This window comes from Triplophysa rosa, linkage group LG1 (genome assembly GCF_024868665.1).
Source record: "Triplophysa rosa linkage group LG1, Trosa_1v2, whole genome shotgun sequence".
Classification (NCBI taxonomy): domain Eukaryota; kingdom Metazoa; phylum Chordata; class Actinopteri; order Cypriniformes; family Nemacheilidae; genus Triplophysa; species Triplophysa rosa.
In genome coordinates this window covers 8980973-9003748 of record NC_079890.1, presented here as the reverse complement: position 1 = coordinate 9003748, position 22776 = coordinate 8980973, and the positions used below count along the sequence as shown (strand labels likewise).

General features: G+C 46.3%; 1 protein-coding gene across 1 annotated transcript in view; it reads left to right on the top strand.

Annotated features, from left to right (window-relative positions):
• The window catches only part of dock11 (dedicator of cytokinesis 11), a 162538-nt gene that overhangs the window by 23412 nt on the left and 116350 nt on the right, over nucleotides 1–22776 (top strand). Inside the window, exons 7-12 of the mRNA XM_057345621.1 lie at nucleotides 9941–10075; nucleotides 10504–10678; nucleotides 17510–17589; nucleotides 17903–17986; nucleotides 18076–18216; nucleotides 21340–21576. Of these exons, the coding sequence (XP_057201604.1) occupies nucleotides 9941–10075; nucleotides 10504–10678; nucleotides 17510–17589; nucleotides 17903–17986; nucleotides 18076–18216; nucleotides 21340–21576 (852 nt within the window). The remainder of the gene's footprint in view (nucleotides 1–9940; nucleotides 10076–10503; nucleotides 10679–17509; nucleotides 17590–17902; nucleotides 17987–18075; nucleotides 18217–21339; nucleotides 21577–22776) is intronic.

Sequence of the window (22776 nt, the reverse complement as noted above, 5' to 3'; positions counted from 1 at the left end):
TATTCACTTTATCCATGGAATAAGAGCTTGTCATGAAACTGACAGGAAACAGAACCGAAGTGCAGGCAGCTCTCAACTAGGGTTGCAAGGTCTACCGGTGCTACGGTAGCATCGCGATGCTAAAGCTTCAAAATACCCGCGATGCCTCTCTATTTTTGAAATGGTAGTATCGTAGGTAATGTTGCATATGCGCATTAATATTTATTTGAACACTTACATCTGCCTTTTTGCGGTGTTTATCTCCAAAATGAATGTGTGTTTTGAATGTCTGGGATGAGTTAATGATTCAAATTGGCGATTTGAACGAGTTGGTTAAATGATTCACTAACTCAGTGGAAAATTGACGCCACCTACTGGCCGTTTTAGTTCTGCATTTAAAGTAAGCCTAATATTTCCCTTTATAAAGACTGCTGTATCAATTAAATTTGTCCAACATTTGAATTAGTTCCTACGTGAAAAATGATCTAGTGTACTTTAGTATTTACTACAGTAAACTACTAAAACTCATAGATATTAGTGTTTTTGAGTCTTATCATAGTAAATATTTAAGTATACTACAGTATTTATAGTATTTACAAATGACTAAATGTAAATGTATTTGCTACAATTCATCCAATTACTACAGTTAATACAACAACATATTCTAGTGCAAAGTATAATACAGTTTACTATAGTAAATACAAAATGTTTAATCTAAATCTGTGTTTTTTGTATAGATTTGAATCATATGGCACAGCATCGTGATACTACTTGGTATCGAGATACTTCAGCTGGTATAGTATCGTAAGACTTGTTTATGGTACCGTGACAACCCTACTCTCAACAAAAAAATAAAAATATTTGACATAGACAAAACATAACTCAAAATCCCTCGAGGGGGAAAACAAGAATAATTTACTTTAAGTCAAGTTTTGATCAAGTTTTATTTTGTTAAAGACAGTCCAGGGGCAACAGGACAAGATGGGATGAAGACAAACGATCCATCACAGGACAGCAAACACAAGGGCATTAAATGGGAGAGGAACAAAAGAGGCATAACGAGAGCAACAGGCGAATCGTCAGTATTCACAAAACAGTAGGCGAGAAATACCCTGGTGGTGGACTATTTATCGCGAGATTTGGACGTGCGTATACTAATGTTGCGTCCGAATACGCCTACTTACCTACTATATAGTAGAAGAAAACAGTACTTGAACAGAGTAGTATGTCCGAATCGTCAGTATTCATAAAAGAGTAGGCGAGAAATTCCCGGATGGCTTACTGCAGGGGTCTTCAACTACTTTTCTTTGAGGGCCAGATTCCAAAAGTATAAATAGGATGCGGGCCAGTTTTTTACCATATTCTAATTTCTTCTGTTGTTTTGTTTTTCTGTTATTTATTGTGTTTTGTTCCTTTTATACTGTTTTTGTTGCTGTTACTTATAGGCCATGATTAAAACATGCACACAAATATTGCATCCAGTATTTGTGCCTTTTCATGATATTAAATTAAAAGGGATATTGTCTTTTTAATTGTATTTTATATTCCTTAATGCGTTACTTTACCCAAAAATTGCTACTAATTTTCTCACCCACAGTCCTCCAGTACATCGAGATGTGGGTGGCATTGTTTTTTTCAAGAAGATATTTATGAAGATATTTGGTTGAATTAAAGTTAAATCAATAAAAGTAAAAAACGCAAATACATTCAACACAAAAGTAATCCCTGCCCCTTGTAACGTTAAATTCACGTCTTATAAAGCGAGTCAATTGATCTGTGCAAGAAACTGAACGCTATTATCACATCTTCGGGTGAATTCCAATCGTATTCATGTGCCCCACGCACTTATAGGTCAGAGCCTTTGTATAGTGCGAGTTATGGGGGGAGATGAACAGCTGTTTTTCATAAATATAGCCGTTATACATAATGAATGCAGTAATAAAAACAACACCGTTTCCCCCTTAACTGAGACAACCGTTCATGTGGTGTACCCTTCCTCCAGTTAGCCTACTTTCAAGGGCACAAAACTCGTTTTAGAACACGACCTATCGCGTGCGCAAACCGATTGCCTGTGGCTGTGCAATGCATTGCTGATTATAACGTTGTAAATAACATTAAGTTTCTTGGACTGACCGATCAAACCGCTTTATAAGAGGTAAATTATGAGCCGCGGGAATTACTTTCGTTTTGAATGTAGCAGCGTTTTGGACTTGATGTGGCGTCTCAGGAGGACGTGCATTTAAAGCACACCGTTCTTAAAGTCTCTCCACTTATTTGAAATGTTAAGGCGGGCCAGGTAAAGATGATTGACGGGCCGCATTTGGCCAACGGGCCGCCAGTTTACTAGCCCTGGCTTACTGGTTACGCCCAGATTTAGAAGTACTCAGCGGCGGATATTGTTGTGATCCCGGTCACGTGGGTTCTCTTCCTGTCACTATGTCTGTTTGTTTACTGTCTGCGTTATTTACCCCACCTTCGTGTCTCCCTGTTAGGCTTTTCCCTCACCGGTTTCTCATCACCTCTTCACCTGTAGATGTTTCCGACCATCATTATCATCGCTTTCTCTAATTCCCAGCCACCTGTGGCTCGTTAGGTTTTCCTATTTAGTCCCTCTTGACCTCCTGTCTTGTGTCGGACCGTTTCAGTGTAAACACTCTGCTCAGTAAGCTCTGCCATAGCGGCTTTATTTTCTAGTGCTTTATGCAATCCTTGTCCTGTTAGGTAGTTTTCTTAAGAGTCTATTATTACCTAGTGTCTTAGCTTTATTCTTGTCCGTGCTCTCTCCAGTTGTTTGGTCCTGTTTTATCTCTCTACTTTTTCCAGTTCCCGTTGGCGTCCTGGCTTGCTTCACTCTCCACCCGCTGACACCTCACCTATCCGCAGACGTTTGCCCTCAGGCGGAGCCTCTTCCGAGGTTCTGAGTCATCCTTCGGCTGGGCACCTACTCTCTCGTCCCAAGAGTTTCACCAGCCCTTACGCCTCTCCTGTGGTGGTCAACTATCTCTGCGGCGCCGCTCGTGCCTCACTGGAATTCCTGGGACATCTACGAACTATTGCCTATGTTTGCGCCTAAGGAATCTCTGAGGCTTTAACGAACTGTGTGTCGTTTTCTCATTGACTGTATCTCTTGGACTAAAGACTATCTCGTAGCCAAACGTTCTGTGGTCTTGGAGTGTGTCTTAATAAATGCTTACATTTTTCCCTGCAATTGAGTCAACTTACCTTGTGTATCATGACAGAACGGTCCGACCATCTACAAGACTCAGCAGGGACGGATCCATTGAGAATGGCGTTACAGCAGCAAGGCGCCATGTTAGGGCACCAGGCCTCTCTTCTGAATGCCGCCACACAGGACGTCGAGGTACTCAACGCCCAGGTGGCGGAGCTGCTTCTCCAGGTTACTGATCTACGCCGCGCGGCCGCCAGCCCACAGATTCTCACTCCCTCCACCTCTCGCGGTCTCTCCCTCGAGCCGGAACCACACGCCAACAACCCGCCACTCTATGATGGCAATTCTAGTTCATGTCGAGCATTTCTGTCGCAGTGTGCCCTAGTATTCTCGCTCCAGCCTCGCCGCTATGCCACCAAGGAGGCAAGGGTGGCGTATGTGCTGACTTTGCTCACTGGACAAGCACGCGAGTGGGGCGTGGCCGTTTGGGAGGCTCGCGCTCCCTGTTGTCGGTCCTTCGGGGCTTTCCGTGCCGAGATGACGAGCCTTTTTGATCGATCGGCTCGAGGAGATGAAGCGGCTGCTCAACTTTCACGTCTCTCTCAAGGAAGGAAGTCTATTACGGAGTATTCTATTCAGTTTCAAACATTGGCGGCTGCGTGCGACTGGAACGAGGGGGCGTTACGGTCACGTTTTCTAGATGGGCTCAACAACGCCATTTCAGATGAGATCGCTACCCTGGATCCTCCTCGAGACTTGGAGGGTCTCACCAACATGTGTCTTAGGGTGGAGAGTCATTTTAATGCCCGCCGCCGACGTCCTTCACCTTCATCTTGGCGGGTCCGGGATGCCAACACTTCCCGCATCTTGGGCAGTGCTCCATCAGAGGCTGAACCTATGCAGCTGGGTCGTTCACATTTCTCTCCAGTTCAGAAGCAAGAACGCCTGTACCTGGGGTTATGCTTCTACTGTGGCAAGCCCGATCATCAAGCATTGCATTGTCCGTTAAAAGCTCGCGCCCACCCGTAGTACGGGAAGTTCGAGTGGGCGCCATCTCTGCATCCCTTCAATCTTCCCGCACCCAGCTGCCGTTTCGACTGACCTTCAATGGAGTCTCTCATACTGGCCAAGCCTTCTTGGATTCCATCTCAGTCTGGACGCTAGCGGGGCAGCCTTTCACCTCCATCACTCACGTCACTCCTCACGTAAGCCTTTTTCTTTCTGGTAACCATTGTGAGCGATTAAAGCTGTACATCCTCGATTCCCCCAATACTCCCATCATATTAGGGCATCCTTGGTTGTCTCAGCATAATCCTCAGGTGGATTGGGTCACTAATTCTGTTTTAGCTTGGAGTTCTTCTTGTCTTGTGTCATGTCTTGGTCCTGCTCCTTCTCCTGTCTCTGTGTCCCCTGTGTTTCAGGTTGAGGCTACCGATTTGGCCGGGGTCCCAGAGGAGTACCATGATCTTCGGTCCGTGTTCAGCAGGTCGCGAGCCACCTCCCTTCCTCAGCATCGCCCCTACGACTGTGCCATTGACCTCCTCCCAGGCACTTCTCCGCCCCGGGGTCGACTATTTTCCCTTTCTGCCCCTGAGAGAGAGGCCATGGACAAGTATATTAATGAATCCCTGCAAGCTGGGCTCATCCGCCATTCCTCTTCGCCGGCCGGTGCGGGTTTCTTTTTTGTACAAAAGAAGGATGGCTCCCTGCGGCCCTGTATAGATTATCGAGGTTTGAATGAGATTACGGTCAAGAATAAATACCCCTTACCTCTCATGTCTTCTGCCTTTGAACTGTTACAGGGAGCTCGGGTCTTTACTAAACTAGACCTTCGTAACGCTTATCACCTGGTCCGCATTCGCGAAGGGGACGAGTGGAAGACGGCATTTAATACACCTTCAGGACATTACGAGTATTTGGTACTCCCTTTTGGTTTGAGCAATCTTCCAGGGCCTTATTAATGATGTTTTGGGTGACATGCTTAATCGCTTTGTCTTTGTGTATCTGGACGACATTCTTATTTTTTCCCCATCTCTCCAGGAACACACTCGAAACGTTCGAGAGGTTCTTCAGCGACTACTCGAGAATCAACTCTTTGTTAAGGTGGAGAAATGCGAATTCCATGCCGATACAGTTTCGTTCCTTGGCCACGTCATTTCTCCTAGGGGTATTGAACCAGACCCTGCTAAGATTAAGGCCGTCGCCGAATGGTCCACTCCCGACTCTCGCAAGGCCTTACAGCGGTTCCTGGGTTTCGCCAATTTCTACCGGCGATTTATCCGGGGCTTCGGCCAGGTGGCTGCGCCGCTCACAGCATTGACCTCCATCAAGGTCCCGTTCAAATGGAATCCTCAAGCGCAGGTAGCCTTTGATAACCTCAAGTCCCGTTTTGTCTCTGCACCTGTGCCTTGTCTTCCAGATCCTGAACGGCAATTTATTGTTGAGGTCGATGCTAACGATGTCGGGATAGGCGCGGTCTTATCTCAGCGTTCCGGCGGTGATGGTAAAGTGCACCCTTGTGCATTTTACTCTCATCGTCTCAGTCCTGCTGAACGGAACTACGATATCGGTAATCGAGAGTTTCTGGCGGTTCGTCTGGCCTTGGGAGAGTGGCGTCACTGGTTGGAGGGATCAGCGCAGCCCTTCTTGGTCTGGACGGATCATAAGAATCTGGAGTATGTCCGTTCGGCCAAGAGGTTGAGCTCGCGGCAGGCCCGCTGGGCACTCTTCTTTGGCCGGTTCAACTTCACCATCTTGTACCGGCCTGGGTCGAAGAATGTGAAGCCCGATGCGCTCTCTCGCATGTTCGAGACTCCTGGGGAGGAACCTTCGGCCGATGCCATCCTCCCCAAGAGGATGGTGGTCGGGGCCATTACCTGGGAGCTCGAGCGACGAGTGGTAGAGGCCGGTCGTGAGGTGCAAGTGCCGGAAGAGTGTCCGACGGGCAGGTTGTTTGTGCTGGCTGCGCTGCGTCCTGACGTCCTTCAGTGGTGTCATTCGTCCAGGTTAGCGGGCCATCCAGGGGTTCGGGGAACCTTGGCTTCCGTTCGGCAAAGGTTTTGGTGGCCTGCCTTCGCCGCCGACGTCAGACAGTTCGTGTTGGCTTGCCCAGTGTGTGCTCAATGTAAGCCGTCCCACTGCCCACCGGCTGGTCTACTTCATCCTCTTCCCATCCCCTCCCGCCCATGGTCACACATTGCTATGGACTTTGTTACTGGCCTTCCCCTTCGGGTGGTAACACCGTCGTCCTCACGGTGGTGGATCGCTTCTCCAAGGCGGTCCATTTTGTTCCCTTGCCCAAACTCCCTCCGCCCGGGAGATGTCTCAACTGTTGGTGACCGTCTCCACGGTCTCCCAGTTGACGTCGTGTCCGATAGGGGTTTTCAGTTCACCTCCCGGTTCTGGAAAGAGTTCTGCAGACAGATCGGGGCCTCCGTGAGTCTGTCTTCAGGTTTTCACCCCCAGTCCAATGGGCAGTGCGAGCGAGCCAACCAGGATCTCGAACGGAGACTCCGCTGTCTGACGTCCCACAATCCCAGCTCCTGGAGCCAACAGCTCTCGTGGGTCGAGTACGCCCACAACTCTTCACCCGTCTCTTCGTCAGGTATGTCCCCATTCGAATGTTCGCTAGGTTATCAACCTCCCTTGTTTCCCTCGCAGGAACTCGATGCTGCGGTTCCTTCAGCTCTGGCATTCGTCCGGCGTTGCCGTCGCACCTGGACGAGAGCCAGAGAGGTTCTGGCCCGAACCTCAGAAAAGACCAAGGCAGCGGCCGATCGTCACCGGTCCTCTCCCCCAGCCTACGTGTGTGGTCAACGAGTATGGCTCTCCACCAATGACCTGCCTCTCAGGGTGCCTTCTCGTAAACTAGCACCCAGTTTCATTGGGCCATACCGCATCACCAAGGTGGTGAATCCGGTGGCTGTTCGGCTCAAACTTCCCCCCAATCTTGGTCGAGTTCACCCTGTTTTCCATGTTTCCAGGGTTAAGTCTGCTGTCACTTCCCCTCTCAACCCTGCCAGTAGCCATCCCACTCCCCCTCCCCCTCGCTTGGTGGACAGTTCTCCTGCATACACCGTCAGGAGATTGGTGGATGTACGCCGCCGTGGCAGGGGTTTTCAATACTTGGTGGACTGGGAAGGTTATGGTACAGAGGAGAGGTGTTGGGTGCCATCTCGCGACATCTTGGATAGGTCGTTGATCGTGGACTTCCACCGGAGACGAGGTGAGCCCCCTCCCTAGCGCCCGGTGGGCGCCGGTGGGGGGGAGGGTAATGTTGTGATCCCGGTCACGTGGGTTCTCTTCCTGTCACTATGTCTGTTTGTTTACTGTCTGCGTTATTTACCCCACCTTCGTGTCTCCCTGTTAGGCTTTTCCCTCACCGGTTTCTCATCACCTCTTCACCCTGTTCACCTGTAGATGTTTCCGATCATCATTATCATCGCTTTCTCTAATTCCCCACCACCTGTGGCTCATTAGGTTTTCCTATTTAGTCCCTCTTGTCCTCCTGTCTTGTGTCGGACCGTTTCAGTGTAAACACTCTGATCAGTAAGCTCTACCATAGCGGCTTTATTTTCTAGTGCTTTATGCAATCCTTGTCCTGTTAGGTAGTTTTCTTAAGAGTCTATTATTACCTAGTGTCTTAGCTTTGTTCTTGTCCTTGCTGTCTCCAGTTGTTTGGTCCTGTTTTATCTCTCTACTTTTTCCAGTTCCCGTTGGCGTCCCGGCTTGCTTCACTCTCCACCCGCTGACACCTCACCTATCCGCAGACGTTTGCCCTCAGCCATCCTTCGGCTGGGCACCTACTCTCTCGTCCCAAGAGTTTCACCAGCCCTTACGCCTCTCCTGTGGTGGTCAACTATCTCTGCGGCGCCGCTCGTGCCTCACTGGAATTCCTGGGACATCTACGAACTATTGCCTATGTTTGCGCCTAAGGAATCTCTGAGGCTTTAACGAACTGTGTGTCGTTTTCTCATTGACTGTATCTCTTGGACTAAAGACTATCTCGTAGCCAAACGTTCTGTGGTCTTGGCGTGTGTCTTAATAAATGCTTACATTTTTCCCTGCAATTGAGTCAACTTACCTTGTGTATCATGACAGGATATACAGTATATTGATCTTACTGTATTTTCAGCAGTTTATTTACGTTTGTGTTTTATATGTATATTTGCCCTTTACAATATTATATATTGCTTACATTTTTTTTAACTCGCAGATATAACAAAATACATGATAATTATTCACAGGATCATTTTAATCAGGTTGTTTTAACGGATAAACTTTGGCACAATTCAACTTTCTAATCACCTTTCATAAACGAATAATAACAAAACACAAATAAGCCCTAAACCAATTAATTGATCAAATTAATTAATTATTTATCCAAACGAAAAATGAAGAGACGTGTAAAAATGGTGAAGTTTTATGGACAAGGAAAGAAAAGAACAGATGAGGAGAAAGTGAAAGTTAAACGAGAGCATGGTCGGATAACATTTGGATAACATCCATGTAAAAACATACTTGGCACATAAAAACACCACAGAAGAGATTTACTCAGGTTGTTCTTAATACTACAATAGAATGCATATTGGAGCAACGTATCTACGTGAGAGACATTAACCAATAGGCAGAATACAGACAAAAGAATAATTTGCAGCAGTTTACAGCATGTTTCTGTTACAAAAAGAACATTCCATTGCCATAATCATTCTTCACAATGGGAAGTGTGGATGGGCCTGTTATTGCTGAAATTTAACTGAGAAAACGCGTCGCAAAATCACAAGCAGTTGTATTCCTTTTAATTGTTTACTTTTATCAAAAGCATATAGCCCTACAAGGTAAAAATGAAAATACATGAAAATAAAAAGCTCTGAATGTGCTGTACTTGAAGAAAATTGAAAGCTTTGTTTCATGTGTTGTTTACTTGTACAAAACCTATGTTATGGTGTTAATGCAACCTGTTTATCATAACTTAAGTTGTTGCGCTTGTCATTACATCACATGGCAAATCAGTAGGTGGCGGATATGCACCTCAAACGTAAGTTGCCAGCCACCCTCCATTGAAAAGGAACAGAAGAAGATTTACGTCACATGATCACGTCAATATGGCGTACAACGGCCGATCGCATTCATACTACACCCATTCAGGCAAAACAGTACGTACCCATTTAGCCCTTGTTAAGTACTGTAGGTACTTACTGAAATTGAGTACCTACTCATTGAGTATGCCATTTCGGTTTCAGCCATGGACTATCATGATCCCGTCAGCCAGAACAAGAGACACAGCTACTAGGAGGACAGGATCATGACAGAGCTTGTTTTTTTTTTTTTGACAGTGGCTAGTGTTTATTACGAGTAACGTTACGTTTTGACAGAGATGTGGCTTTCCCCAGTCGTTGTTTAGGTATGTAAAGTCGTTTTAGAAATTAAACCAGAAACTGATATCCCGACCTCTGACAACATCGGAAGTTCGTCACTATGCTTATGCACAGAGTCCATTTTCAGTGAAAAAAACAAGCCACGCCCACTATTTCTCATTCGAAATTCTGTTTAAAATTCCATTCCATCTCGGAAATGCATCAGAATACAATATTTATGTGAATTAGTCTGAGATTGTAATAATCTCTGCTTTCATATGAACTAATCTAATAGTGACACCAGTTGAAATGCTGCTGAGTTTGGATTTTAACTGTAAATATGAAGGGTGAACTTGGTATGACTGTATGACAGTATGGACAGAAAATTAAAATTTCTGCCTGTGTATAACACATAGTGCAATGTTTTTTCTTTCAGGTGTTTAAAAGGAGATATTTCTACCTGTCTCAGCTTCCTGACGGCTCCTATATACTGAATTCATACAAAGATGAGAAAAACTACAAAGAATCGAAAGGCTCTATCTATCTGGACTCCTGCATAAATGTGATTCCGGTACATGCTCTGAATTTGTCAATATCCAATATACAGACTTTTTTACTGAATTAAGTTTTTCATAAATGTCTTGCATTTAAAGGCTATAGCAGTTACAGTAAAACGTCAATGCCTATTTGGTATTCTGCCCTAGCATGTTAAGTCAATTACAATATCCTTTCAGCTATAAAAAATAATACAGTACATGAAACTCTAACTGACATTATAAAGTGTCTTAACGACGACGGTTAAAACAATTTTTTTTCTCTCTTGTGATTTGCCCCAATGTCATTCTATCTGCCATCCATGGAACACATGCTATTGTTTGCATGCATTAAATATAAATTGTGACTACAACTCATCCAATATTATTACAACCCAATCGCAAAACAGCTCCTAAAAGACATCATTACGTTTCTCCACTGACTGACACAGCACTTTTCTTGCAGTGTCCTAAGATGCGGCGCAACGCCTTTGAGCTAAAGATGGAAGAGCGCTACAGTCACTATCTGGCGGCGGACAGCGAGGCAGAGATGGAGGAATGGGTGAACACTCTGAAGCAGGCCTTACTAAACACAACAGAGTACAGGAGGAATGGAACAGAACCCTCTGAAGGTTCTCTGGGTAAATAACTCACACGCTGTGAAGAACACAGAACACTGATACACATACACCTATAGACATGTTTATGGGCGACACAGGCACAAAACATTACATTCTCTAAGATATAGATGCCTAGTATGTGCTAGACCAGGGGTGGGCAAACTTTTTACCTCGAGGGCCACATCATGTTTTCGAATCCTTGTTAAGGGCCGCATATTAGTCGCACATTAAATTCAATCTTTTTTTATTTATTCCAAACTGAAATTTGATAAATACTGTAGAGTATGTACATGCAATTCCTTCTACCCTGTGTTTTATTAATACTTTTATATTGATTAAAATGGCAAAACATTTGCGCAATTTGTCATTTAAGACACATTATTAGAATAATTTACAGTATACATAATTTTTTATTCTTGACATTTTCAAATATTCCTCTAATTCAGGGGCATGCAATTAATCCCAAGGGGCCACATGAGAAATGGGACTGTAGTGGAGGGCTGAACCAAAAGGGTAAACTTAAAACTCTGTTTTTAAAAAAATTCAAAAATCATGTTTTTTATTGTGTTATCAAGTTTTTATTGTGTTTTTTGAGTTATTATGGCTTAAATAAAAAAACAACTGCACTTTGATTGATAATAATTGGAATGCACAATAAAAATACATGATTTTTGATTGTTTTTTAAAACGGAGTTATCTCATTTTGGAACCAAGCTCTTATGACGGGAACCATTTCACAGTCTGTGTCACACCGCCATTAAGCTAAATCGGATTTATAAGAATTGAAAGTAAAAGCAGTCTCTCTTAGAGCATTTCTCAGCAATAGTGACCGATTGCAGAACAGCAGACCCCTACGTCACAGCTGTATCTCTTTCTCAGCGCTCAGGGCAAGTGTCTCGATATGCGCTTTTGATAACAGAAATTCCCGCCTCAGCGCGAGACACTTCAAAAGACACGAGACGCGAACGCAGCATTTAAACATGTCCGTCTAGCTAGCGCAATAGCGCATGTCTCCCTCTCTTTTCATTTTTACTATAGTATGCTGCATAGCAGACTCGCGCCATTTGTGGATTTTGTCTGTATTACATCAAATTAGTAATTTTCACCAAAATCCTAACTGAAACGCAATGTTATTGAAAACATTTAAAAACCACCTGTGGGCCGTAGTTTGCCCACCTCTGTGCTAGACCTTGCAAGCTCAAATTTGTTGAAAGAAATATTTCACAAATAAATGAAAATGGTCTTGCATGAAACGTTTGAATTTTTTGAACTTGCACCATATTGTTAATTTAGTCTCATGGCTAAATCATGTGGTTCCAACCACAAGATCTGCTATTTTTCTCTCATTTGAAAACGTCTTGGTTACGGATGTAACCTCGGTTCCCTGATGGAGGGAACGAGACGTTGTGTCGAACCGACAGAATGGGGTTTGTCTTGAGAACCTATCATCTTCTGAGTATTTAGAAAAGGCCAATGAAAATTGCATGCCGGGCTCCTCCCCGGATGTCCGGGTATAAGAGGGAAGCCGGCGTGCTCATTCATTCACCTTTGGTCTGAGGAGCCTAAAGCATCCTCCCCCGACCGCTGGGGTGGGCGGCCAGTGTTGTGGCATGAGGGACACAACGTCTCGTTCCCTCCATCAGGGAACCGAGGTTACATCCGTAACCAAGACGTTCCCTTTCTGTCGGTCTCTCGACGTTGTGTCGAACCGACAGAATGGGGTTCCTATGGAAAACGCCACAGCACTGAGCCGCGTCACAATCTCTGCGGAGCGACGTTGACTGGCCTGGGCGAGTCAGACGAAGACGCTAGCGCGAAATTATGACCTTCCAGTGGAGAGGAAGGGGGACCCAGAGCTTTCCACAAAAAGTTGGGAAGCCCCCTAACGCCGGCCGTCACGGGCGGAGGCCTAATTCTCTAAATGGCGAGAAGCCGCCCGGCACCGTACGGGCCACTGGGTAAGCATTATTCCCCCTGGGGGAAAAACGCTGCAGAGGCCACTACCTACCGTAGGGAGGAATTAGTGGAGACACCACATGGTCTCACCATCAGGGGAGAACTCATGGGAAAAATGTGCGGACTGCAGGAGTTAACCGCAAGGTGGGAGTCCACCTGGGGAGGTCATGGGTTGCCAAGGTGGGAACCATTCATGAGGATACATCAGACGGAACAGCCCACGGAGGGGGGGTTACCACGTCTGGAGCACTAGGTCCGGTTAGAGCTATGTGGGAGATAACTCAACTGTTCCCCGGCCTAAGGGGGCAGGGCTGCTCTGCCCAGCCTGTCCCCTGGAAGGGTGCTTAGTGATGGATGGAATGCCTGTTCTTTACCCGAGGGGAAAGAAGTGAGGCTGGATCGCCACTGCTCCCCCCGAAGGGGGAAGGGCTTCCGCAGGCGTACGCCCAACGGCTGCCGGTCCTACCTGTTGCCCTGCAGGACGCGGGCTGACACCGGTTCAACGCGGAGGTTGTAGAACCTCGCGAAGGTATTGGGCGTAGCCCAACCCGCAGCTCTGCAGATGTCTGCCAGAGAGGCGCCCTGAGCCAGTGCCCACGAGGAGGCGACACCCCGAGTGGAGTGCGCCTTAACTCCTAAGGGGCAGGGGCGATTTTGCGACCGGTATGCCAAGGATATGGCATCCACGATCCAGTGCGCCAGTCTCTGTTTGGAGACAGCTCTCCCCTTCTGCTGACCTCCAAAACAGACATAGAGCTGCTCAGAGCTTCTGAAGCCCTGCGTGCGGTCCAAGTAGAGGCGCAGTGCGCGTACTGGACACAACACGGAAGGGGTTGGGTCTTCCTCCCCGGTGGGGAGCGCCTGCAAGTTCACCACCTGGTCCCGGAAGGGAGTGGTGGGAACCTTGGGCACGTAGCCGGGCCGTGGTCTCAGGATAACGTGAGAGTCTCCAGGCCCGAATTCTAGGCAACCCGAGGACACAGAGAATGCTTGTAGGTCCCCTACCCTCTTGAAGGAGGCGAGCGCTACCAGGAGGGCCGTCTTTATCGACAGGCGAGAAAGATCGGCCTCTCCTAGGGGCTCGAAGGGGGGCCTCTGGAGGCCCTCCAGGACCACTTCGAGGTCCCAAGAGGGTACGGGGCGCGGGCGAGGCGGATTCAACCGTCTCGCGCCCCTCAGGAACCTGGTGACCAGGTCGTGCTGCCCTAGAGACTTACCAGCAACTGGGTCGCGAACTGCTCCCATATGAGCTGAACCGCGTGAGGGTGGAGTCGCCACTCTCCGCGAGGTGAACACTGACGAGAGAGCCGGTCTGCTGTCTGGTTCAGGTCCCCCGGGATGTGTATGGCTCGCAGGGAGCTGATCACCTGCTGACTCCACAGGAGGAGGCGTCGGGTGAGTCGTGTTAGCTGCCGTGAACAAATGCCACCCTGGTGGTTGATATAAGCCACGGCAGCTGTGCTGTCCGACCGGACCAGCACGTGTTTGCCCTGCACGAAAGGTTGGAACCTCTTCAGCGCAAGTAGCACAGCCCACAACTCTAGGCAGTTGATATGCCAACGCAGGCGGGGGCCCGTCCACCGCCCCGCCACTGTGTGCCCATTGCACACAGCACCCCAGCCCTGAAGGGAGGCATCCGTCGTTACCACGACGTACCTTGATACCTGCCCTAGGGGGACCCCCCTCCCGTAGGAAGGCCATAGACGACCAAGGGGTCAGGGTGCGCCGGCAGAAGGACGTGATGACCATACGCCTGCTGCCGGTGTGCCACGCTCTCCAAGGAACCCGACTCTGTAGCCAGTGTTGGAGCGGTCGCATGTGAATCAACCCGAGGGGGACCACCCCCGCCGAGGATGCCATGTGCCCCAGGAGCCTCTGAAAATGTTTCAGGGAGACCGCCGGCTGCCTGAAGTGCTTCAGGCAGCGTAACACTGACCGGGCACGCTCTGTAGTCAGTCGTGCTGTCATGGAGACAGAGTCGAGTTCCATACCGAGAAAAGAGATGCTCTGCGCGGGGGAGAGCCTGCTCTTTTCCCAGTTGACCTGCAGCCCCAACCGATCTAGGTGCCGGAGCACCAGGTCCCTGTGTGTACACAACAGATCTCGCGAGTGAGCCGAGATGAGCCAGTCGTCGAGATAGTTGAGTACCCGCACACCTTCTTCCCTGAGGGGAAGAAGGGCGGCCTCTACGACCTTCGTAAAGACACGTGGAGACAGGGACAGACCGAAGGGGACGACCCTGTACTGATATGCCCGTCCCTCGAACGCGAACCGCAGGAACGGCCGGTGTCGAGGGAGGATCGAGACATGAAAGTACGCATCCTTCAGGTCGATTGCCATGAACCAGTCCTGACGCCTGACAGACGCCAGGATGCGCTTCTGCGTGACCATCCTGAAAGGCAGCTTGTGTAGGTGCCTGTTCAGAACACGCAGATCCAAGATAGGGCGCAACCCCCCGCCTTTCTTGGGGACAATGAAGTACGGGCTGTAGAACCCGCTGAACATCTTGGCCGGTGGGACGGGCTCGATCGCTCCATTCACCAGAAGGGAGGTGACCTCCGCCCGAAGTACGGGGGCATCCCTGCCTCTGACTGAGGTAAAAAGGACGCCCCGGAACTTAGGCGGACGTGTAGCGAACTGAATCGCGTAGCCGAGACGGATCGTCTTCCTCAGCCAGCCTGACAGTCTGGGAAGCTGAGACCAGGCTCCCAGAAACTGTGACAGGGGGACTAGAGGTTTGATCTGCTTCATCGCCCCCGCGGAGGGTGGTTCTAGGGCTAGCAGTACGGATTCCTTGCCGGGGGAGAACCCCCGGGGAGGAGAAGCCGTAGTCACTGCCGTCACGGATCGGGTAACAGTCGAGGTGGTGGCTTTACCCATAAAGAATACCGCCACCCGTGACCGCAACGTCTGGATAGGCATCTTCCCGCAGTGCGGGCAAGATGTATCCACGAAGGCTGCCTCAGCGTGCCAGAGACCCAAACACCTGAGACAGACATTGTGTCCATCCCCTTCCTCAATGAGCACGTCGCACCCAAGAGAACAGCGGGACATGCCACGCTGGAGAAATTTGCTCTTTTAGAAAAAAGGAAATATTGCTCAGACACTTCTGGAACTGCCGAGACGCCCAGGGGAAAGTCGTTGCAGGAAGGGACCGTCCGCTGCACAACGTCGTAGATTCCAGCAGGATACCAGCGAAGATCTGGAAGACCAGCGAAGATCTGGAAGATCAGCGAAGATCTGGAAGTGCTCATCAGATGCTTAGGCTCTGAAGAATAAAAGGTGAATGAATGAGCACGCCGGCTTCCCTCTTATACCCGGACATCCGGGGAGGAGCCCGGCATGCAAATTTCATTCGCCAATTTTCATTGGCCTTTTCTAAATACTCAGAAGATGATAGGTTCTCAAGACAAACCCCATTCTGTCGGTTCGACACAACGTCGAGAGACCGACAGAAAGGGAACTTTAGGCTATTCTGTCATGGAACATCATTACTTGAATAATGTTATAAACCCAAAAATATAAACAAACAAAATATAAACAAACAGCACTTTCTTATTTGCTGTTCTCACACATCCCCCTCCTCATTTTGTCCAAACATTATGTCGAAACCATCACCAAAGGCCATCCACCATCAAAAAAAAAAAACCTTTTGTTTGAACAACAAATAGGGAAACTCTTCTTTGTACGACTTCCTGTACATACAGTAGTTCCTGTTCTGCTAGTTTCAAATACTATAAAAACATGTATGTTTTTAGTCGTCTTTTTGAAAATTGTTGAAGTCTTCTTTGTATTACAAGCAAGGCTAGTAGATTAATAGTTCAGTTGCTTTGCATGTCTGTGTATTTATGTTATTTTATTATAGAAGACACACTCCTGTGTGCCAGTTGTCTGAGTAAATATTTACTCTATCGCAGATATCTCAGATTTTTCTGATTAATGAAGCATTAGGGAGGTTTTGTTCAAATAGAGGAGTCCTGAAGGAATGCTTCTTTTGTCCTGTTCAATAAAGACACTCATAACAACTCCCAGTGTCTTTGGTATGAACATGGGCCGATAGTTTCCTTGTTTTAAGACCTTTCATGAGGAAGTGAAATTATTCTATCAATAACATGTTTGAAACAGTTCTTACTCAATCCTCAAAATGACTTATATGCATGATATATAGATCTCACACACAACATTGCAGAACAACATTTCTGAAGTAAATGTGAATGTTGTTTGACATGATACTTTGGAGTCCTGGGTGGTTGTACTGTATAATACTTGCTTATTGGCCAAACAACCAAAGCAGCCAAACCGTCAAGTGTGTGTGATATTCTGGGATATGCTCTCTCAATGTGAGATGATGTGTTAATGATTTAAGGAAACATTGATGTCCATAGGACAAACAGGACAAATTGTGTTGTAAAGTTCAATAATTCGCATTCAAAATCCCTAGTATAAACAAAAGTTAAAGTGACGTTTACTGTAGAACCATCTGTCTCAAACACTTCATACTGCACCCTTAATATTTACAAATTCATATTTGGGGATCAGTTACTTTTGTTTGTTGTAAGGAGTTTAAATAGAATATATAAATCATGCAGGTGTTTATTTTACTGACTGTTTCTAATAGTGGGGTGGCACAGGGCCTTGAAAATTACATTTCACTGACTGTCTCTCTGGTTTCCTTGTCTGGGTTCATATGTTTCCTAAAGTTTGCAATTGGTGTAAAGTGTAAAGGGAGATTAAGATGACTATCGCTATTGCAGTATTACTAGTTGGGACCTGGGTAACCCTGGTAACTACCCACTTAAGTATTAACCAAACACCAAGCACCAAATTTTTTTTTTTATATTTCTAATTATTAGTGCCCAAGTCAGAGTTAATTAAGCCTTTTTAACATTGACACAGATGACGACAGTAGCAGTCAGGGGAAGCCTGAGAACTTTGCTGAGAGCTTTGGACGAAGTCTTCATCCAGAGCTTATGAAGGTACCTTATGCACTTCAATCATAACTTACTACTAGTGGTTTTCCTGTTATTTTTTATCCTATTTCCTACTTAATACTTTTTTTATTATTGCCCAATTGAACACAACAAGCCGCTGAGTACTGCACACAACGACTTGTCATTGATACAGAATGTAAATGTGGGTTTGCAGTGCAATTTCAATTTTAATCTTTTTAGACTTTAAATACATTTTTTAGAAGCTTAATGAAAAATTATATTTTGCATGATATGTCCCCTTTAACACTGTAATACAAATGCATACAAATTCACCTTTGTTTTGTTTTGTTTTCTCTAGTATGCCAGAGAAACAGATCAGTTGAATAAAATGAACAGAAATGAGGGCCGGCAGAAGATCTTCACCCTTGATCCTGACACACAGGTTAGTTTATTACAGCCAGCGTGAAACTGTTTAAGACTTCTAAACTAATGATGTAAATGAACACAGTACATCACCCTCTTTCTCTTCAGAAATTAGATTTCTCAGGCATTGAGCCTGATGTCAAGCCATTTGAAGAGCGCTTTGGACGAAGAATCATGGTTAACTGTCACGACTTGACCTTTAGTCTGCAAGGATGCGTCAGTGAGAAGACTGATGGAGTCTTAACCAACGTGAGTGACCACTGATCTTTACATCCTTCTCTTTAGTGTCTTATTTTTTACTGTAGTAGTCCTGTTTTGTGATGTGGTTAAAAATGCTACATGTCCAATAGTGAAATTCACAGGGGATGAAATTGTAATGAGTGGGATCGTATGAGAAAACTAAAACCAAGTTTGCGTTTAGTCACACAAAAATGTTTTGCCTATGAAAAGTTATTGTCAGTAATGGTAAATGCATCCAGTCATGTTAGCAAAACCATATATGCAGTCTTTGACAGTCTTTGATAAATCACCATTCAAACCTTCAAAACATGCCGAGTGCCGTCTTAGCTGGATAAACACATAAATATCTTCAAGCCACAAACCCCATGATTCATACAAGCATAAAACACATCTTTGAAAATGTTAAGGTTAATGCTTAACATTAGGGATGCACCGAAACGAAAATTCTTGGCCGAAGCCGAACATGATGTGAAACACTTGGCCGAAGGCCGAATAATACAGAACACCGAACATGGTTTTTTGCATTTATTCTATTTATTAAGCCATTTTTTTCACTATTGCACAAACTGAATAGTCAAAATGTGCTTTTTATAATTTGTCTTGCTTTTCAATAAAATACAATACAACTTAATATAAAACAAAAACAAGCAAAACAAAGTAAATTCAAACAAAAAATTGAATAGCCTATATTAATTAGGCCTATAACTGACTGCTAAAAGAATGTAATGTAAGTTACTCTGTACCCCTACAACAAAACAGTTCATTAAAAAGTGTCATTCCACATTAGGCCTATAAGATAAAAATACGAATAAACTAAAACTGTTGGATTATTATAGGCTACATTGCAAAATGATTTGAGAAAAAAAAACATCCAATGCAAGCAATTCTGTCTGATGCTGACTGACAACCATTTCAGTTCACTCTCTCCTCCAAACTCTGCCCACAAAAGCTGACTGTTCTCTCAGAAGGTGCACTCGTGGCCAGGATGCACATAACATACTTTGACAAGTTTAGTACAGGGAACTGTCACGAATGATGGTGAAAGAACCCAAATGCAGGCCGGCAGTGAGGGGGTTAGCAAATGGCTTTATTTGCACGAAAACACAAAACCAAAACACCCACAATGGGGAAAAAGCTAAACAGAGGCTAATACAATAAAACAAAAGACTTCCCACGAGGGGGCAAAAAGAAAACAAGAACAGTGAAACTAAACTAAGGACACGATCAAACGTCTAACATTAAACACGACCATACAGGTTAGGAACACAAAACTCACAAGGAAAAAGGGTAATCCAAACACGAAATCAATGACTCAACACACGGGCAGGAAACAAACACAACGTAGCACATCCACGGAACACAATACACAATACACGAGCACAGGACAAAGAAACATGAGGGTAAATATAGGAACACAAATGAGGGATAACGACATGGGACAGGTGTGGGACATTAAACACTCAGGGAAACATAACGAGGAAACGAGAGGAATGGGGCCAATGACAAGACACTGGAGAGAACGTATATTATAGTCAAACGGACAACAATATGTTTCTCTCCACACATAACCAAAGACTTTGTCATGGCTCTGCTACAGGACCAAGAAAAACATGACTAAGGAAGCAGAGCCATGACAGAGGCCCCCCCTTTAATGAGCACCTCCAGGTGCTCACCAAGGGGTAGACGGACAAGACAAGGCAGACTGAGACAAAGACAAGACCAGACAAAACATGGAGAACAGAATCAGTGGCAAACAAGACAAAATGACAATGGGGTTGGGGTGCGACAATAAAAATAACAATGGAGGGGGGTGGGGCAAAACAAGACCCATAGGGGGCAGTTCATGGGGGTGGGGAGAAGTCCCAGTCCCCGGCTGCGCTCTAGGGCGCGAAGTCCTGGGGGACTTAGGGGGAGTCCTGGGGGGAACAGTCCTTGGCCCTGGAGTTTCCCAGGCCAGGCTGACAGGGCTTGACGCCGGCTGGAAGGCCGGCTGGACATGCTTGACGCCGGCTGGCGTGGAAGGCGGCTGGACATGGCTTTGACGCCGCTGGAAGGGCCCGGACCCGGACAAGCCGGACGCGGCGTGAGGCAAAGGCCGGCTGGACATAGGCCTGACGCCGGCTGGAAGCCGCTTACATAGGGCTCTGACGCCGGCTGGAGGCCGGCTGGACATGGCTGACGCCGGCTGGAAGGCCGGCTGGACATGGCCTGACGCCGGCTGGGAAGCGGCTGACATGGGACCTAGGCGCTGGAAGGACGACGCGGCTGGACACGGCCTGGACGCCGCTGAACGCATACGCGAGGACCGGCTGGATCACCGGACTGGACCCGGCTGATCACCGACTGGACCCGGCTGGATCACCGGACTGGACGCCGGCTGATCACCGGACTGCGGACTGCCCGAACTGGTATCCACGAGCACAGGACAAAGAAACATGAGGGTAAATATAGGAACACAAACGAGGGATAACGACATGGGACAGGTGTGGGACATTAAACACTCAGGGAAACATAACGAGGAAACGAGAGGAATGGGGCCAATGACAAGACACTGGAGAGAACGTATATTATAGTCAAACGGACAACAATATGTTTCTCTCCACACATAACCAAAGACTTTGTCATGGCTCTGCTACAGGACCAAGAAAAACATGACTAAGGAAGCAGAGCCATGACAGGGAACTGTGTGCACGCGACCACTGTATGATGTCAAAGGATGTCGCGAGTGGCGGGGCTACTGTCAGACAGCCTGCTTCCGTCTTAAGTAAAGTTAAAGGTAAAGACGCTTTCATTCGGAAATTTACTTCCGTGCGGCAAGTCCCGTGCTGCTTTCTCTGACACTTTGACTTTGCTCCACACACACACACTGCCAAAATGTTTTCGGCAGTAATAAATCGCACACGTGTGTCTCTCTCTCTCTCTCTCTCTCTCTCTCTCTCTCTCTCTGCGCTGGTTGCTGCTTGATCGTATCACAAGTCATGTTCGGTAAAATTTATTTGACCACTTCACATATTTGGCAATTTTCGGTGGCCGAACATTCGGTGCATCCCTACTTAACATTGTGTTTAAATGAAGGTGGTCTTAGTAAAGGGTGTAATAACCCTCATTCATTCCACTGTTCTCTTCTTGCAGGTTGAGCCGTTCTTCATTATCCTAGCCTTGTTTGATTTGTCCAAAGGCTGTAAGATCTCTGCAGACTTCCATGTTGACCTCAATCCACCGTGCGTGAGAGAAATGCTTCTAGAAGGTTCTCCCCAGACACAGACGGAACAAGAAGCAAGAGACAGGAGTGAAACGGTCAGGGTAAATGGACACGGCCTGCCGGCTCTCCAGAGAGTCGCAGAGTGTCTTTTACATTTCCCTGCTCAGGTAAGAATTTACCGTGTCTGTCTTATGTATTTTGCCTGATTTATCTTCCACCTGGAAAATGCCCTAGCCAGCACCCCTACAGTACATCTGCGTTCTGTTTGTTACATTGTGACAAAACAAACTATGGCTACCTTCAGAAATCTGCAATGTGTGGCATTTTCTGTAAATAACTGGCAACCCTGCCTATTTCATGCATTGTGCACCATTGCTGAGAGGGATACTTATTTACATTTATACAGTATATTTGGCAGACTCTGTTATCCAAAGATATTCCCTGCATTCCCTGAGATCGAACCTACGACCCTAGCGCAATGTAGCGCAACCCTAGCTACAGGAACTCATTGTGGAACTTGTTTGTGCTTCTGAATCAATATGGTCTGAAACGTAGATTTAAAAAAATGATTGTTTGGCTGACTTCTGTCATTGTTCCTTATCATTGCATTTCTGCTTACACTGCCATCTTGCATCCACACATGCATGAAATCACATTTACATGGACTTTTACACCACATTTCCATTAAGCTTAGTCTATACAACAGGAAATCACATTTTAAAAATATTTTTTAGTCCATAGAGTCTGAAGCCCCTTATTTTATGATGATATGGAGGCTTCTGCTTAATAAATGACTTTGTTTAAAGTCCTGTGACCCGGAAGTTGCGGTCGTTTTAACTTCCGTATTCTGACACATTTCAGAGTGAAAAGGAATGTCAAAGGAGAAAATTAGTGGCCGTAGCTTGCTTTTTTCACTGCGAATTGATTGGATGTGTAAAAACAGCTTGATCATTGATTTTGAAATGAAACTGGCAGCAGACTGACAAACTGAGGAGTTAAAGGAGCCATTCTTTTTTATTGTTGATTATGTTTTTTGGGTGTTTAACAATGGATGTTCCTGTTTATAGTTTCAAAAAACGCTTTATATTTCACATATTTCAAGTCATATTGTTCACCGCAGTCCCTCTTCTAACAAAACGACTGGATTTCTTCCGGTCTATATAAAATCCCTCCTTCCGAAATGCTCTGATTGGTAAAGCTGACCAGGTCTGTATTGATTGGTTCCCCGCTTAGAGCACGTGTCTGAAGATGTCCCACCCACAGAATATCAGCGAGTTTATGCTTCTCAGGCTGTTGTGATTGGTCGGTCCCCCTCTCAGTGCAGTGTATTCATAAGCTTTAGCTTTTAGCAATAAACAGTAATAATG